At 39.7% G+C, this 18,106-nt stretch overlaps 2 protein-coding genes across 5 annotated transcripts; one reads left to right on the forward strand and one right to left on the reverse strand.

Moving 5' to 3' along the window:
* The first annotated feature begins 2,146 nt into the window (after window positions 1-2,146).
* LOC744437 (keratin-associated protein 4-8) lies at window positions 2,147-3,319 on the forward strand. 3 transcript variants are annotated; one of them, XM_054670492.1, is made up of 3 exons: window positions 2,186-2,388; window positions 2,479-2,633; window positions 2,688-2,773. In XM_054670492.1, the coding sequence occupies exons 1-3, from the start codon at window positions 2,186-2,188 to the stop codon at window positions 2,771-2,773; spliced, it is 444 nt and encodes a 147-aa protein (XP_054526467.1). The 3 variants fall into 3 exon arrangements, with proteins under 3 accessions (XP_001169025.4, XP_054526467.1, XP_054526466.1); XM_054670491.1 differs by having other exon boundaries at window positions 2,186-2,448; window positions 2,524-2,773; XM_001169025.4 differs by having other exon boundaries at window positions 2,147-3,319.
* Window positions 3,320-15,612: 12,293 nt separating this feature from the next.
* On the reverse strand, window positions 15,613-16,377 carry LOC107973363 (keratin-associated protein 4-7). 2 transcript variants are annotated; one of them, XM_016948103.2, is made up of 2 exons: window positions 16,049-16,377; window positions 15,613-15,928 (listed from the first exon to the last, which is right to left on the reverse strand). In XM_016948103.2, exons 1-2 carry the CDS (start codon window positions 16,198-16,200, stop codon window positions 15,613-15,615), a joined length of 468 nt encoding a protein of 155 aa, XP_016803592.1. In that variant the 5' UTR covers window positions 16,201-16,377. The 2 variants fall into 2 exon arrangements, with proteins under 2 accessions (XP_016803592.1, XP_024206092.1); XM_024350324.1 differs by having other exon boundaries at window positions 15,613-16,377.
* Window positions 16,378-18,106: the final 1,729 nt, after the last annotated feature.

An 18,106-nucleotide genomic window follows, 5' to 3' on the forward strand; every position in this document is an offset into this window, starting at 1 on the left:
CCATTTGGCATTTACTTCCTTCCTGTCTTTTTATTGTGTAAATATAGGCATGCATGTTCAACACTGTATTCCTGGTTATCTATAAACAAGTCTCATTCTATAAATTGAATCTTAACTTCCACAACTTTCCACATATGTTATTTATCAGATGACATGTTACCTACCACGTAAATTAGTTTAGTCTTCCTGAAATGAAATTGTGATCTCTTTGTTTGGAATGTTTTCCTCTCTTTTATCCAGAAGTCAAAAGATATATACATTTTTAAAGGACCTTACATGCCTCTATGTCATCAAAAAGCCTTCCTTCACTCAACAAACATTTACCACCAGTGTTCTCTGTGCTGAGTATCATGGTAACAAGAATAAATGCCATAGCCCATGCCTTCAGGGTATTTGCATTGCACGTGGTGGAATGACAGAAGTAAATGACTATGATACAGGAGAATATAACAAATTATGAGCACAAGGCAGGAAATCATGATACATGAATGGGGTAGCTTATCAGGAAAGATATTATTGAGGAGGAAATATTTTAACTGGGTCTTGACACATGAGTAGGAGTTTGCAGAGTGGACAAAAAAAGATGAAACATTCCAAGAAGATGAAGCAGTTTCAGCAAGCTTAGCAAATTGTATTCTTTACGGCTTTCTTGGCTACACTAAGACATATTAGGCTTACTTTCTCTTTAACCTTGGACAGGTTGTTTGTTTGTTTTAACTTTTTAATGCTTCTTTTGAGTATTCCTCTAAAAGACTAATACGAATATAAACTAGTTCATAAGGTTGTATTAAAGTGTGAAAATGAAACAAATGTAAGATATTTGGTACAATGCCTGCTACATAGTCAATACTTCACAAGTAATATACATACCCTGAGGGTGTATGGAACTTATCCACATACTACACATTTTTTATTTTAGTTGTTTAATGAAAATAATTGTAATTCTTTTCATTTCTGCCAAACTGTTTCCTATCCATGTGTCTTATGCAAGTACCTGCAAGAAAAAGATGAGGGTTTATCTGTTCTACACCCAGAGTACCCAACAGAACATCTTGGATGCATGTTATTGAAGGCTTAATAATTCTAAATATTCTTCATATATAACAAATGCTTTTGTAAATGAAAAATGCATCACGCAATTTTGATGATCAAGGATTAATCAGGCTGGGTGTTGGTGGCTCATGCCTGCAATCCCAACACTTTGGGAAGCAAAGGCAGGTGGATCATGAGGTCAAGAGATCAAGACCATCTTGGCCAACATGGTGAAACCCTGTCTCTACTAAAAATACAAAAGTAAGCTGGGTGTGGTGGCGTACACCTGTAGTCCCAGCTACTCGGAAGGCTGAGGAAGAGGAACTGCTTGAACCCAGGAGGTGGAAGTTGCAGTGAGCCGAGATCATGCCACTGTACTCCAGCCAGGTGACAGAGGGAGACTCTGTCAGAAAAGAAAAAAAAAGATAAATCAAAACTTCCTACTCTTAATGCCTATACTGTAAGAAATACAGCAAAATGTGTTTTTACCCTTTAAAGGCAGTGAGTCATGGGTAAGTACTTTTGCTGGAGGCTGTGGAATAAGATCTGACAAAGAGTTTAGAACTTGTTGGGGTCTGACCATCTGCCCGAACATCCGAGATGCACACACGGGATCAGAGTCATCCTCATTACAGATGGGACATCCTTCCCCAAATGAGTCCTTCCTTCTAATTCCTTCCCAACATTTCACCTGACCAGGACATTCTTTGACAACAAAAGATACATTCACATTATAAAAATCATCCCCCATGATTTGCAGACAGTAATCTACAGGTAGGAGGGAGAGTCATATTTAAAAACAAAATGTCAGAGAGTCCTGTGACCAGTGCTTTGTAAAAGACACTGCATAGACCAGGGACAAAGGTGACCGCCACCAAGGAAGAAATATGACAAGCATTTCCAATGGAAACACAGGAGCACAGCAGGAAAAGGAAATGAGTTATTTTCTCTGTTTTGGAGTACTTAACTAGAAACACACAATGATGTAATTACATGATTAATTTTTTCAGTAGGTAAATATTAACAAGGAAATAATGACGTGGTGGCAACGGGCCTTCAGGAGGGTATAAAGGGGCTATGGACCCAGGAGACTGCCAAACTCAAGAACTTTACTCTCTTGGAAACCCAAATAGATCCTTCACCCTCTGACACCATGGTCAACTCCTGTTGTGGCTCTGTGTGCTCTGACCAAGGCTGTGGCCAAGACCTCTGCCAGGAGACCTGCTGCTGCCCCAGCTGCTGTCAGACCACCTGCTGCAGGACCACCTGCTACCGCCCCAGCTACAGTGTGTCCTGCTGCTGCAGACCCCAGTGCTGCCAGTCTGTGTGCTGCCAGCCCACCTGCTGCCGCCCCAGATGCTGCATCTCCAGCTGCTGTCGCCCCAGCTGCTGTGTGTCCAGCTGCTGCAAGCCCCAGTGCTGCCAGTCTGTGTGCTGCCAGCCCACCTGCTGCCGCCCTAGCTGCTGCATCTCCGGCTGCTGTCGCCCCAGCTGCTGTGTGTCCAGCTGCTGCAAGCCCCAGTGCTGCCAGTCTGTGTGCTGCCAACCCAACTGCTGCCACCCCAGCTGCAGCATCTCCAGCTGCTGCCGCCCCTCTTGCTGTGAATCCAGCTGCTGCCGCCCCTGCTGCTGCCTGCGTCCAGTCTGTGGCCGAGTCTCCTGCCACACCACTTGCTATCGCCCAACCTGTGTCATCTCCACCTGCCCCCGCCCCATGTGCTGTGCCTCCTCTTGCTGCTGAGCCCACTGCCCTGGCTCATCTCTCCCTTCACCGCTGGTCCACAAATGTAGACCATTCTTCTGTGCTGAATATTAGGGCACATGGAGTGGGATTGATGTCATTCAGCAGGGCGGACTTCGTGTTTCCAATGAGCCCATCACCATCCCGCTGACTCTGTGAGAACATTCTGGTTCATTTTAAACTCCCTCCCTTGCTTTCTTTTTCTTCCCGTCATGGCACCAAATACGAATTAATTTGTAATCCACTAGCTAAGAAATAATTCCAATCCTCTAAATTCCTCATTTTTAAAAATCATTTTGAGCCTACAGAATATCCATCCCAGTGAGGTACACATTATCTCCCTTTCAAACATACTATTTGTCTGTCAGCCTTTCAGTCATTCTTTTCTCTTGGAAAGGTAGGAGGCTACCCCTCCCGTGCTCTCCCGCTTTTTGCCTGCTCTCTCTTTCTCTCTCTGTTCAAGTTTGCCAGAATTTTTCTATTTTATTAGTTCTTTATCTTTATTGTGTTCACAAAATATATTGTATTAAACTTTTCATTTAGAAATCTTTTATTGTTTTTTGCATTTTTTGTGATAATTTTCACTGAGTTTACTGATTCATGGGGGTGAGGTGGGAATGCAGTAGAAGGGGATTCTCAAAGCATGATTCCAAAGTAAGACTTCAGGGATGAACTCATAGTGCCAAACTGCTCCAATGTCACACATAAACTAAAATAAAATAGAAGCTTTTGATTGTTTCAATTTGATATATGGAATGGTTTGGGATACGTAAAGCCCCTAGTAATGTCACAGATAAACTAAAATAAAATAGAAGCTTTTCATTGTCTCAATTTGATATACGGAATGCTTTGGGATAGGTAAATCCCCCAGTATTGTGGTTTGTAAGTTCATCCATGATTTTAGAACTTATGATATCATGGTAATACTCCTCACTCTTCTGTGTCAAATTTAAAAAGTACATCTCTTCCTACTGCATTCCATCTTGATTCAAATCAGTTAAGGCAGACTCCAAATGTTATATAAGGGAATTTTGTTATTTTGTTGTTGGTGGACCAGTTCAGGTTCTTGAATTTGCTGCGTGAAAGAATTTGAGAGCAAATCCAAAGTAAGAGTAAGCGAAGAAGTTTGTTGCAAAGCAAAAGTACCCTTTGAGAGGCAGAGTGGGCTGCTCAATGGGAGAGACAGCAGCTAGTGCTGTAAAAGGAATTCCTCTCATGAGAGCTATACGTACATAATCAAAAAGTACCGGTGAGGTCAAGTATGCAAAGGCAGACCTGCGGTTGGCACATGTGCTCAGGATCCACATGATGTAACACCCATTGCATGTATCATTAGCATATGAAATCTCCGCCTAGGGGTGTTTTTCTTGTTGTGGCTGTTTTTACTATTAAAATGAGGAAAAGTTTACTATAAGCTAAACCTTGAGCCTAGCTGTGCATGCAGGACCCCAGAGAAGTCCCTGCCCACCCTCCCACACACCCCACCCCTGGAAGGAATTTGTAGTTAGGAGTTTCTTGGGCTTTTGGTGCAAATTGGCTAGAGATTGGGGAAGCTACATCAGGAATAAAGGGCCTTTGCTCTCTTTCCCAGGTTGTACTAGGTATCAGGAACTTGTAACCCTCTGGTGGGTCTGCTGGTATTCCGTAGGACCCCTTATCTTGCAAAAGAGTTAGGTGCTGATGCACAAAGGTTCAAGTGAAAAGAACCTGCTGTGAAAGGCTCCTGCTGGGCTTCACACAGGGGACAATTCAGTATAGCCTTGTGAACCCTCAAAATTGGAGACAGGTCTCAGTTAATTTAGAAAGTTTATTTCGCCAAGGTTGGGGATGTACACCTGTGACACAGCCTCAGGAGGTTCTGAAGACATGTGCCCAAAGTGGTCAGAGCACAGCTTGGTTTTATACATTTTAGGGAGACATGAGACATCAATCAACATATGTAAGATGAACAGTGGTTCTGTCCGGAAAGGCCGGGACAAGTCTAAGCAGGGAGGGGCTTCCAGGTCATAGGTAGATAAGAGAAAAATGGTTGCTTTCTTCAGAGTTTCTGATTAGCCTTTCCAAAGGAGGCAATCAGATATGCATTTATCTCTGTGAGCAGAGGGGTGACTGTGAATAGAATGGGAGGCAGGTTTGCCCTAAGCCGTTCCCAGCTTGACTTTCCCCTTTACCTTAGTGATTTCAGGGCCCCAAGGTTTATTTTCCTTTCAAATTTCCACCCATTTCTTCTTAAAAATCTTTTTGAGAAAGCATTTTAGAAGCAAGTCAGTCTTTGGTCTCAAGTTTCATCTGATATCTCATGGCTAGGATTGTTTATTCCTAGACAGATAATTCCTGAGTTATTAGGAAAGTTCATTTTTAGCAGGTTGTGAAGTTTCATGTCCTATGAAGAGGAAATAGGGAGAGGAAGGGAGAAAAACAAAAATAAACAAAAGAACAATCCTGGAAAATCAATATGGGCCACATTACTCGGAAGTCCATATATCAGTAGGCAGGTATGAAAGAGGCTCATGTATGTGAAAAGGTTGCTAATATTTTCTTCTGAAGTTTAAATCTTATAGCTTCAGTTCACAGGGCTTTACAAAAGCACAGATGAGTTTTCGGTGACTCCAAATTAGGAAAAATGTGGGAAAGAAGAAGAAGAAAAAAACTGAAGACAATCTTTTGAAGACCTGTAGCCAAGAAAAATTAGAATTCAGGCCAAACTGTAAAAATTAATAAAAATGGAAAAACATTAGGCAAGACTAGAATCTAACAACAGGTGTACTATCATTTTTCGAAACAATTCTTCCCTCTCCCATTTCCCATTTTTACTAAAGACAAATCATGGCAGAGCTGATTTGCTTTATTATACCTGACCTGATTATTGTATACAGCACAGTCATAGTAATAGTAATAATTTTTTTGCATAAGCTTTTAAATTCGCTTTGATGGAAGTGAAGCAGGACGTTTCCCTGACCCCTTTGTGGGACTTGTGACAGGGCCTCATTTATTCAGCCTGCCACTCTCAACTCCTTGCAGGAGGGAGCATGCAAGCAAATGAGGCAGGAACTGGAGTGCATGAGTGCTGGAATCAGCACTTCAGTGCTGCAGGATCAAACTTCACTCACTCGGACCTGCTGCAGTCCCCTGCTCATGGGAGGAAGAGTGCAGGTGAATGGGTGCAGGAGCCAGAGTGAGTGCTTTTGGGTGCTGGCAGGAGCAAACTCTGTGCAGGCCCCACAGCAGCATCTAGGTGGAGGTGCCTGTGACTCCCATAGCCCCAGAAGTCACGTTACAGTGCTCTTTTAACTCTGCCTTCCATGGATGGCTTAAGTGTCAACAGCTCAGTGAGGCCTCTGCCCTTTTGCATGAGGCAGCTGCCCTCCACCAGCAAGAGCAGAGGGCCAGTGTGACAGCCTTTTGTATCTGCTCTCCTGGTTCACAAGCTCTTGTCTGGTGTCCAGGAAAAGTGAGGTCACATGAACCAATCAAACGGTGGTAAATGTGGGGGATTTTGTTGCTGATGAAAGTGGCTCTTAGCAGAAAGGGGAGCTGAAAAAGGATGGGGTGGGTAGGTAATCTTCCTCAAAGTTAGGCTGTATCCAGCCGGATTCTTCTCCAAGGTTACACCATCAAGCTGTCCCTCTGCAGTCAAGCTGCTTCTCTCTGATGTCCAGCTGTAGTCCCCAACATCCAGCTGCTTCTTGCCTCTGCCAGCTGAGTCTGAGATCTTCACAGGCACAGGATGGGACAGGATGGGGCCATGAGTGGTTTAGAAAAAGGCAACTTTCAACCAGGAAAACAGGGATATAAGTTCTCACTTTGGGCCGTGGTTTAAGGCTTTTCAGCTTGAAGGTGGGGTTTTGTCAGGGACCTATCCTTTTCTGCCTAGAATTTCCCTGTCCTCTGTCCCTATCAGAACTTTGTTCCATAGAAGGAATTTTGGATAAGACTTTTGGAAAGCTTAGCCTAGCCATGGATTTGTACCATTAAATACCTATGAGTTGGGTGAATTCCTCTCCTCTTGAGGTTCCAAGATAAACTTGGGGCTCCTGGAACTGTTAGAAAGTGACATGCTTTACTTACCACAGGTCAGGAACCCCGTACAGGGACTGTGTAGATAAGATGTGAGGCCAGTTCTCCCAAGGGGATTTCATTGGCTCCATAAGTCAAGTTTGATTCCTCAAAGAAGAGCACACCATTCGAGTAAAAGCCTTGGTAAAATGATCAATTTATTGTGTCCTGTTACAAATGAGACCAGATTCTTATTGCACTTACGCAAATAACTGTATTGCCATAAGTTAAGAATACTCACAGATAGTTTCCAATTCTGGGGAAAATCAGGTAGAGAGAAACAAATATGCTCCAAATATTTTTCACAGGAGTATACTAACTTGTTAAAAGCTGACAATGGCTCAAAAGAAAAGTTTCCTTGACTGAAAAAAACAAAACAAAGGGTCAGCAACGTTTTAAGCAAAAAGTCAAAAAGGTTACTTCGGTCTTCTGTTAGTTCAGTTCATGCAGTTAATTCCTGTTCTGCTTGATATTCATGAACATTTCAGGTCTCCATGAGTCCTGAAAGCTTTTCCTTCATTGTGATGTCACAATCTCCAAAGTTATTAGAAACCTGCATTCAAGAATACCTGTTAGAGTTTTATAGCTGATTATAAAACCATCTTCTAAAGAGGACTAAAACAAGACAAAAATTGTCCATGGGTGACAAAAAGTTTTAGGTCAGCCATAGTCAAAGACACAATTGACGAGAAAATTTGTTACCACCATGGCACACAATAATTTAATATAACAATCATAATTATTACTGATAATGTACACCAGGTCATATCAGAATTATAGGAGTTTCCCATAATTTTGGTGCACATACCAATAACATTTTTATGCAAATGCAGCCCAAAGAAAACCAAACACCATTTTATATTTGACAATGCTTCCTGTATAATTTTGATACCAAATAAGTCAAATTATTTCATTTTTGGACTTGAGGGAAACTAATATCTTAAAGGATTAATTAGGTCAGAAAAATACACAACTTGTAATTTGATTTTGGAAAGTTTGTCAAATATCAAAGGTTTAAAACACTTGATATCACCGGTCATCATAAAATAAGTCAATTTTTCAAACAATAAGCCCAAATAAAACAGCATAAAGCCAATTAAATTTGTTTTTCAAAATTTTTTAAACAATCTATAAAATTTTAATCTTGACCATAAGATACAACTTCCATAAGCCTTTTATAACCTTTATAACCTTTATTAAGGGGTCAGTTAACACTTCAAGAAAACCTTGTTAATCTGACACAGGGGCCCATATGCTGGTATTGCATCAGTGTGCCTTTGACATCAATTATTAACTTGTAGAGAAACTGAACTTATTTTATCTCTCAAAATCAGCCCTTATAATCTCACATGTCTACCTCTTCTGTGGTAGTTCCTGAGCCTTGAAGAGTTGAATAGCTTTGATTTATGGGCTTATGTCTCAGAAATGCAGTTTATTTTGATTGGCATCTTCTACCAGGCCTGAAGATGAGGTTTTAATTGCTGTCAGTGCTTAAGATTTAGCAGATCTTGGTCTCCTTTTTAGATCCAGGAGTTAAAGGCCTGTAACTCAATGTCACAGGTACTTTCAAAGTGCACACAGAAATATACATGGATGTAATAACGTTAATTTTTTAAAAAAATTATCTCAGTTTCTTTTTCCTAAGCAAACCAAAATTTAATAATAATGGCATAGGAATTGTTTCAATAAGCCATAAAATCTGTTAGGTCAATTATCAAAAGGCAAAAGAAAAGACCTTCTACACTGCACAGAGTATTACTTTGGAAGAAAACATTTCCTTTAGACTTTTAGAAAACATTGTTAGCATCAGGCCGCAACAAACAGAACTTAAGGAAAATAACTTATATGAGCTGAAAACAAGTTGAAGGGGAGAGAAAACAGCAAGTAAATAGTTGAACTTTGGGTTAAAAAATTAAAATCTCTTATAATTTATTAAGAGTAAATCAATCCCTTAAGAAAATTTCATCGCTCTAACTAATTATTTAGTCTATAAGTGTTTTTTTTAGCATGAAGCCCAATCTTCAGGAAGACCATTATAATTTCCCTTTAATTATAGACAACTCAATCATATAAAAGTTTTTTGGTATTTTTTAAAAATAAATCCTCTTATGACTTATAGAGACTGTTCATGATATGCTTGGACTTTCTAGTTTGTTTTGAACATCCATCTTTCTTAAACAATCAGTCATTTTATTTTAGGTCTAAATTTACCATACAAGATTCTTTCTCATATGAAATTATTTCTCTTTAAGCTTTCTTACCAGCACAGGCTGAACAGACTTTGAGAGGAAAACAGTTTATAGTTTACCTTTGAAACAAAGATTATAATATTTCATTCCCAAAGTAAATATTACTGCCTGTGGACTAGACCACTAAAAGCCACAAGATTAGAAGTTATGGTAATCTGACTAAATTCAAGATGTGGCTATTTTTATTAAACCAGTATCAATGTCTTATTTATTAAAGATTACACAAGCAAAGATCATTCTATCACAGTTTTGTAACCCCATGCCAAATTTTGACACCTTATAGTATTTGACAGGGATAAACATGAAATTGCTTGATTAATAAATGCAATCAAAATGCATGCTGGCAATTCTTAAGACATGTCTAATATTACTTTACCAATCATTTTAAAAGTAGCTTATTTATTAAAGATTTTACTTAAGTTACATAAACTTGAGAAAGCATTCAACTAGTCTTTTCTTCTTTCCTAATAAGTATTTGATTTAAGTGCTTTTTTCTTAAGCCAATTAATTAGAGCTCTTTTATATATTTTCAGTAGTGAGACATTGTGTACACAACACATAAATACATAGACCTAGTAGGCATGTTGATAGAAGTACATCTTATAGGTTCATAAGATTTTTCCACTATCTTAGACTTTCAAATTCTCAGTAACCTGTTTTAATCCCCTAGGAAGTTGTCAGCTAAATGGCTTTAAGTTTGCATATTAAAGGAAACAACTCAGGCAAAAATCAAAGAGCAAAATTTATATCTTAAGGTACGGAGAGAAAAAGTCTGGTGGTGCTAGAGGGAAATTAAAATGGATTTCATTGCCAAATAAACATAAAATTATAAAAATTATAAAGGCCTTTTAAATACACACACACACACACACACACACATCCTATAGCTTTTACTTCAGAACTTTAGCCATGAGATAAATACAAATTCACCAGCTTGCAAGCAAAAAAACTGTTGTATCCAAACAGTGGTTTTGATCTTAATAGAAAAATAACAGCAGATTTAAAGCAGGCAGAAAAGAAAATAGAGAAAAAAGAGAACTTAGGAACTCTGTAGTTTGTAGGTCGACCTTAAGGCTCTTCTTTTCTTTCTTTCTTTCTTTCCTTCTTTCTTTCTTTCTTTCTTTCTTTCTTTCTTTCTTTCTTTCTTTCTTTCTTTCTTTCTTTCTCTTTCTTGCTTTCTTGCTTTCTTTCCTTCTTTTCTTTCTCTTCTAAAAAAAAAAATGAAATATACATGCAGGAGAACGTGCAGGTTTGTTACAGAGGTATATGTGTGCCTTGGTGGTTTGCTGCACCTATTGACCCATCCTCTAAGTTCCCTCCTCTCATTCCCCACCCCCTAACAGCCCCTGATATGTGTTGCTCTCCTCTCTGTGTCCATGTGTTCTCAAAGTTCAACTCCCATATGTGAGTGAGAACATGTTGTATTTGGTATTCTGTTTCTGTGTTAGTTTGCTGAGGATGATGGTTTCCAGCTTCATCCATGTCCCTACAAAGGACATGATCTCACTCCGTTTTATGGCTGCATCGTATTCCATGGTGTATATGTACCACATTTTCTTTATCAAGTCTATAATTGATGGGCGTTTGGGTTAGTTCCATGTCTTTGCTCTTGTAAATAGTGCTGCAATAAACATACATGTGCCTGTGTCTTTACAGTAGAATGATTTGTATTCCTTTGGGTATATAACAAGTAATGGGATTGCTGGATCAAATGGTATTTCTGATTCTAGATCCTTGAGGAATCACCATACTGTCTTCCACAATGGTTGAACTAATTTACATGGGCCCTTTCTTTCTTAATGTAAATATGCACAAAGACCATATTACTTCCATTTTACTTAAACTCTGGCAAGTACAGGTGCCATAAAACCTATGGAGTGCTTGAAAGGGGATCATTCTCTTTGCTTTCTCCTCATTCTTAGATTATTTGTTTCCCAGTTTTCTTCTTAAAAAGAGGAACTGAGCTGAGGCCTAGAGGTTTTCTGTGGTGGATCAATATGTGCCACTTGTGGGCAGGACTCCACAGTGGGTCACCACTGAAAACAACAGTTCAGTTCCTCATGCAAATGCACACAGACAAGCCGAATCGAGCTTAATTTGTGGAGAAAAAGCAACAGAGAGGACCCTTTAGAATGCATCTCTGAACTAGAATTAGGATCTTTAAACAACAACTTCCTGGAAGGAAAACAAAACAACAGCCAAGACTACTTTTTGTAAACTGTGCTCAGACACCCCTTAACTCTGTAGCTGTCATCTACCATTATACCCAGCAAGGTCAAAGCCAAAGAGGTCAGGTCTTGCAATACAGGAAAATAGAGGTTTAGAGTTAAGAAGAATCTACCCATGACTCTTGAAACTCCACAAAGAAAACAAAACACCCCAAAAGGGGTGAGTGGCGACCTTTGTTCTGATTCTTTAAGGGGGTTCAAGTCATTAGAAGCCCTCTCTAGATTTTTTGGTACTGCGGACGGCAAAGGGGGAAAGAGGTATATGGTGGAAGAAAAGTAAATGAAAGAAAATTTGTTTTCTAAGGCAGGAAGCAAACACAGAAACCAAGTGCATGGATTTTTGGTTCTTTTTGTTTGTTTTCTTCTTTTGCAGCTGCAATGAATTTTAGCCAAATTAAAGAGGCTTTGTTACCCATAATTTTGAATTCTCACTTGGATTTGACCAAGTCAGGTAGAGTTGGTCAAGTCTGATGGGAGAAAGACCAAAACAAACAACAAAATCTCCAACAATATGATTACCAAGCATTCTAATGATAAGGAGAAATTAAGACCAGCTGGTTGTTAAACTTTAGCCAAGACAAAGCCCCAGTTCAGCTACTTACCTAGGGATGGGTCTCAGGCTGAAGGCTGCTTTCTACCATCCTGGAAGCAGGAAAAAAACTCAAACTGGTGTTCCCTGCTGGGAGTGAGCTCAAACTCTACATGCATTTCATCACCATGGAAGCAGGAAATCTTGCCTTCCTTGTAAAGGAAGTAAAATAAATCTTGCCTTCCTTGTAAAGGAAGGCAAGTAAGCCAGTAAAACTCCCAAAAAAAAAAAATAGATGGGGAGGTTGTACAGCAAAATACACTTTAGATCTTCACCAAATTTTGGGAGATCATAGATTCTTTGGGGAGGGTGCTTCCAGAACTCAGTAAATTGTCCTCTTGGTTTGAGCCATAAGGTTAGCTCATGCTATTACCAGGTACCAACTGGATATTTGTCAAAGGTCAGGTGCATCTCCACTCAGAATCCCTTCAGAATTACCAAAATGTGAACCCTGAATATCTGAGACAGGCTTCAGTTAATTTAGAAAGTTTATTTTGCCAAGGTTGAGGATGCTTCAGCGACACAGCTTCAGGCTGCTCCAGTGACACAGCTTCAGGAAGTCCTGACAACATGTGTGTAAGGTGGTCAGATAACACTTTTGTTTTATACATTTTAGGGAGATATGAGACATCAATCAACATATGTAAGATAAACACGGATTTGGTTCAGAAAAGGCAGGACAACTCGAAGCAAAGGCGGGACAACTCAAAGCTGGGAGGGGGCTTCCAGATCATAGGTATATAAGAGACAAATGGTTGCATTCTTTTGAGTTTCTGATTAGTCTTTCCCAAGGAGGCAATCAGATATGCATTTATCTCAGTGAGCAGAGGGGTGACTTTGAATAGAATGAGAGGCAGATTTTCCCTAAGCAGTTCTGAGTTTGCCTTTTCCCTTTAGCTTAGTGATTTGGGGGCCTCAATATTTATTTTACTTTCACAGCCTTCTAACCTTATTTATCCTGCCTCATGTTTAAGAAGGCATCATAACTCTATGATTAAGATCTGGGCAACAATTTTCTTAAGGCATCTGAAAAAATGTGAAGCTTATCAATGATATCTGAACAAATCATCTTAAACTTGATTGGCTCAATACCTTAGGGCACTTCAGAGCTGATAATTGTCAAGTAAAAGTAAAAACATCAAGAGCAGGTGCTCCTACTAGAATGCCAAGTTATAATCACTTACCATATTCTTTCAGATTCAAATGAAGGCACTACTCTTGGAGATTCTAATTAGGATATGCACCCCAGCTGCGACCTACTCAAGGCTATGAACTAATTTCAAAAAAAAAATTTTTTCTTCTCTATTTATTTATTTATTTATTTATTTATTTATATTATACTTCAAGTTTTAGGGTACATGTGCACAACATGCAGGTTAGTTACATATATACATGTGCCATGTTGGTGTGCTGCACCCATCAACTTGTCATTTAACATTAGGTATATCTCCTAATGGTATCCTTCCCCCCTCCCCCTCCCCCCACAACAGGCCCCGGTGTGTGATGTTTCCCTTCCTGTGTCCATGTGTTCTCATTGTTCAATTCCCACCTATGAGTGAGAACATGCCGTGTTTGGTTTTTTGTCCTTGCGATAGTTTGCTGAGAATGATGGTTTCCAGCTTCATCCATGTCCCTACAAAGGACATGAACTCATCATTTTATATGGCTGCATAGTATTCCATGGTGTATATGTGCCACATTTTCTTAATCCAGTCTATGATTGTTGGACATTTGGCTTGGTTCCAAGTCTTTGCTATTGTGAATAGTGCTGCAATAAACATACATGTGCATGTGTCTTTACAGCAGCATGGTTTATAATCCTTTGGGTATATACCCAGTAATGGATTGCTGGGTCAAATGGTATTTCTAGTTCAAGATCCCTGAGGAATCGCCACACTGTCTTCCACAATGGTTGAACTAGTTTACAGTCCCACCAACAGTGTAAAAGTGTTCCTATTTCTCCACATCCTCTCCAGCACCTGTTGTTTCCTGACTTTTTAATGATTGCCCTTCTAACTGGTGTGAGATGGTATCTCATTGTGGTTTTGATTTGCATTTCTCTGATGGCCAGTGATGATGAGCATTTTGTCATGTGTCTTTTGGCTGCATAAATATCTTCTTTTGAGAAGTGTCTGTTCATATCCTTTGCCCACTTTTTGATGGGGCTGTTTGTTTTTTGGTCTTTGACAAACCTGACAAAAACAAGAAATGGAGAAAGGATCCCCTATTTAATAAATGGTGCTGTGAAAACTGGCTAGTCATATGTAGAAAGCTGAAACTGGATCCCTTCCTTACACTTTATACAAAAATTAATTCAGGATGGATTAAAGACTTACATATTAGACCTAAAACCATAAAAACCCTAGAAGAAAACCTAGGCAATACCATTCAGGACATAGGCATGGGCATGGACTTCATGTCTAAAACACCAAAAGCAATGGCAACAAAAGCCAAAATTGACAAATGGGATCTAATTAAACTAAAGAGCTTCTGCACAGCAAAAGAAACTACCATCAGGGTGAACAGGCAACCTACAGAATGGGAGAAAATTTTTGCAATCTACTCATCTGACAAAGGGCTAATATCGAGAATCTACAATGAACTCAAACAAATCTACAAGAAAATAATTCTTAAAAAGAAAAGTGAGCCTTGAAATTTTCAGCCTTTCTGGGTTTATATATATTAAAATGTTAAGTGTGGAGATGTTTAAATTATAACGTAAACCCATAGAGACCACTGTCAGAAATATACCATGCTATCCAGATAAAATACAGCTCAACATGCTTTTTTTTCTCAGCAGAACTCACTGGGAAATAAAGCCCGCTTTTTGGTTATAAATTCCAAAATGTTGTTTATTGAGTGAAATGACTCGAGTACATTAAATTCTTTATAGAAGATTTCCCTTATTTCATTGGTGTCTACTTTTCTGAAATTTGGTTTTATGTTTTTTGTCAAAATAGGGACAATAGTATTGTGAGATATAATGTGTTCATGATAAAATGTGTTTCAAGAGCTAAGGCATGAATTAAATCTGTCTTAATTTAGAATATTAAGACACATGTGCACATACACACACATATACACACAGCACTTTTATTCCAATACCTTAAATTATCTATATTTGATATAGAATGTATCTTCAAAATGATTTCAACACGGGTTGCTCCTCCTGTGTCTTTGTGTAAAATATAATTGCCAGGGAATCAGTAAAATAATTATGAAAGCAATAGAGAATGATACCAATGAATTCTTAAGTGCAGAAAAGTTTATTAGAAAGCAGAGATGCAACAAAGCATAAGAAATTCACCCTAGGAGAAACACAGAATATAATTGGGTGGCTGGATCTGAGGGTGCAACATCAGTGACAAAACTGGTCCTGCAGATAATATCTACCTCACTGAGAAGGAGAATCTGTACCTTAAACTGATAAAGAAAATAAGGAAATCAGAAGATTGGAATAATTTCTTAGCTAGTGTATTACAAATTAATTCACATTTGGTGCCACCACCGGAAGAAAAAGAAAGCAAGGGAGGGAGTTTAAAATGAACCAGAATGTTCTCAAAGAGTCATTGAAATGGTGGTGGGCTCTTTGGAAGCATAAGGTCCATCCTATTGAATGACATCAACCCCACTTCATGTATCCTAATGGTCAGCACAGTAGAAGGGTCTACATCTGTGGGCCAGTGGTGAAGGGGGACGTGAGCCAGGGCAGTGGGCTCAGCAGCAAGAGGAGGCACAGCACAAGGGGCGGGGACAGGTGGAGATGACACAGGTTGGGCGATAGCAAGTGGTGTGGCAGGAGACTCGGCCACAGACTGGACGCAGGCAGCAGCAGGGGCGGCAGCAGCTGGGGCGGCAGCAGGTGGGCTGGCAGCACACAGACTGGCAGCACTGGGGCTTGCAGCAGCTGGACACACAGCAGCTGGGGCGGCAGCAGCTGGAGATGCAGCACCTAGGGTGGCAGCAGGTCGTCTCACAGCAGCTGGGGCGACAGCAGGTGGGTTGGCAGCACACAGACTGGCAGCACTGGGGCCTGCAGCAGCTGGACACACAACAGCTGGGGCGGTAGCAGGTGGTCCTGCAACAGGTGGTCTGACAGCAGCTGGGGCGGGAACAAGTGGGTTGGCAGCACACAGACTGGCAGCACTGGGGCCTGCAGCAGCTGGACACACAGCAGCTGGGGCGGCAGCAGGTGGTCCTGCAGCAGGTGGTCTCACAGCAGCTGGGGCGGCAGCAGGTCTCCTGACAGAGGTCTTGGCCGCAGCCCTGGTCAGAGCACACGGAGCCACAACAGGAGCTGACCATGGTGTCAGAACGGGGAGGATCTGGGTGGGTTTCCAAGAGAGTGAAGTTCTTGGGTTTGGAAGTCTTCTGGGTCCATAGCCTCCTTTATACCCTGCTGAAGGCCCATTGCCACCACGTCATTATTTCCTTATTATTTACCTCGTGGAAAACTTAATCATGTAATTACATAATTGTGTGTTTCTACTTAAATACTCCAAAAGAGAGAAAATAACCCATTTCCTTTTCCTGCTGTGCTCCTGTGTTTCTATTGGAAACACTTGTCATATTTCTTCCTTAGTGGGGGTCACCTTTGTCCCTGGTCTCTGCAGTGTCTTTTACAAAGCATTGGTCACATGACTCTGACACTTTATTTCTAAATGTGATTCTCCCTCCTACCTGTAGATTGCTCTCTGCAAATCATGGGGGACAATTTTTATAATGTGAATGTGTCTTTTATTGTCAAATAATGTCCTGGTCAGATGAAATGTTGGAAAGGAATTAGAAGGAAGGACTCATTCGTGAGAAGGATGTCCCATCTATAATGAAGATGGCTCTGATTCTATGTGTGCTTCTTGAATGGTTGGGGAGATGGTCAGATCTCAAGGAAGTTATAAACTCTGTGTCAGATCTTATTCCCCCACTCCAAGTGAAAGTACTTAGCCATGACTCATTGCCTTTAATGAGTAAAAACACATTTTTCTGTATGTCTTACAGTATAGGTATTTGGAGTAGGAAGTTTTGATTTACCTTTGATCATCAAAACTGCATGATGGATTTTCATTGACAAAAGCATTTGTTATATGTCAACAATATTTAGAATTATTAAGCCTTCAATAATACGCATCCAAGACATTCTATTGGGTACTCTGGGTATAGAACAGATAAACCCTCCTCTTTTTCCTGCAGGTACTTGTATAAGACACATGCATAAGAAACAGAATTTGGCAAAAATGAAAAGAATTACAATTATGTTCATTAAACAACTAAAATAAAAATGTATAGTATGTGGATAAGTTCCATACATCCTCAGGGTATGTATATTACTTGTGAAGTATTGACTATGCACCAGACATTGTGCTAAATATCTTTTTAATTTTCACTCTTTATTACAACCTTATAAAGTAATGTACATTCTTATTGCTCTTTTAGCAGAATACTCAAAAGAAGCATTAAAAAGCTAAAACAAACAAACAAAATGCTTGTCCAAGATTAAAGAGAAAGTAAGCCTAATATGTCTTAGTGTAGCCAAGAAAGTGGTAAAGAATAAAATTTGCTAAGCTTGCTGAAACTGCTTCATCTTCTTGGAATGTGTCGTCTTTTTTTGTCCACTCTGCAAACTCCTACTCATTTGTCAAAACCCAGTTAAATATTTCCTCCTCAACAATATCTTTCCTGATAAACTACCCCATTCATTTATCATTATTTCCTGCCTTGTGCTCATAATGTGATACATTCTACTGTATCATAGACGTTTACTTCTTTCATTCCCCCATATGCAATGTAAATAGCCTGAAGGCATGGGCTATGATGTTTCTTTTTGTTACCATGATACTCAGCACAGAGAACACCGGAAATAAATGTTTGTTGAATGAATGAAGGCTTTTTGATGACATAGAATCATGTAAGGTCCTTTAAAAATGTATATATCATTTGACTTCTGGATAAAAGAGAGGAAAACATTCCAAACAAGGAGATCAGAGTTTCATTTCAGGAAAACTACAATTATTTATGTGGTAAGCAACATGTCCCCTGATAAATAGCATATGTGGAATCTTGTGGAATTAGGATTCCGTTTATAGAATGAGACTTGGTTATAGATAACCAGGAATACCATGTTATCCCATTGTGGAAGGGAGAGAGGGTGAGACAGAGAAAGAAGGAGTCAAACTCATCCTTTTATAAGGAACCCACTCTTGTGATAACAACA

Source organism: Pan troglodytes, chromosome 19, assembly GCF_028858775.2.
Source record: "Pan troglodytes isolate AG18354 chromosome 19, NHGRI_mPanTro3-v2.0_pri, whole genome shotgun sequence".
Taxonomy (NCBI): domain Eukaryota; kingdom Metazoa; phylum Chordata; class Mammalia; order Primates; family Hominidae; genus Pan; species Pan troglodytes.

Bases quoted from the DNA above. Each gene is read 5' to 3' on its own strand.
- LOC744437 (XM_001169025.4), top strand. From the start codon at position 2,186: ATGGTCAACTCCTGTTGTGGCTCTGTGTGCTCTGACCAAGGCTGTGGC.
- LOC107973363 (XM_024350324.1), bottom strand. From the start codon at position 16,200: ATGGTCAGCTCCTGTTGTGGCTCCGTGTGCTCTGACCAGGGCTGCGGC.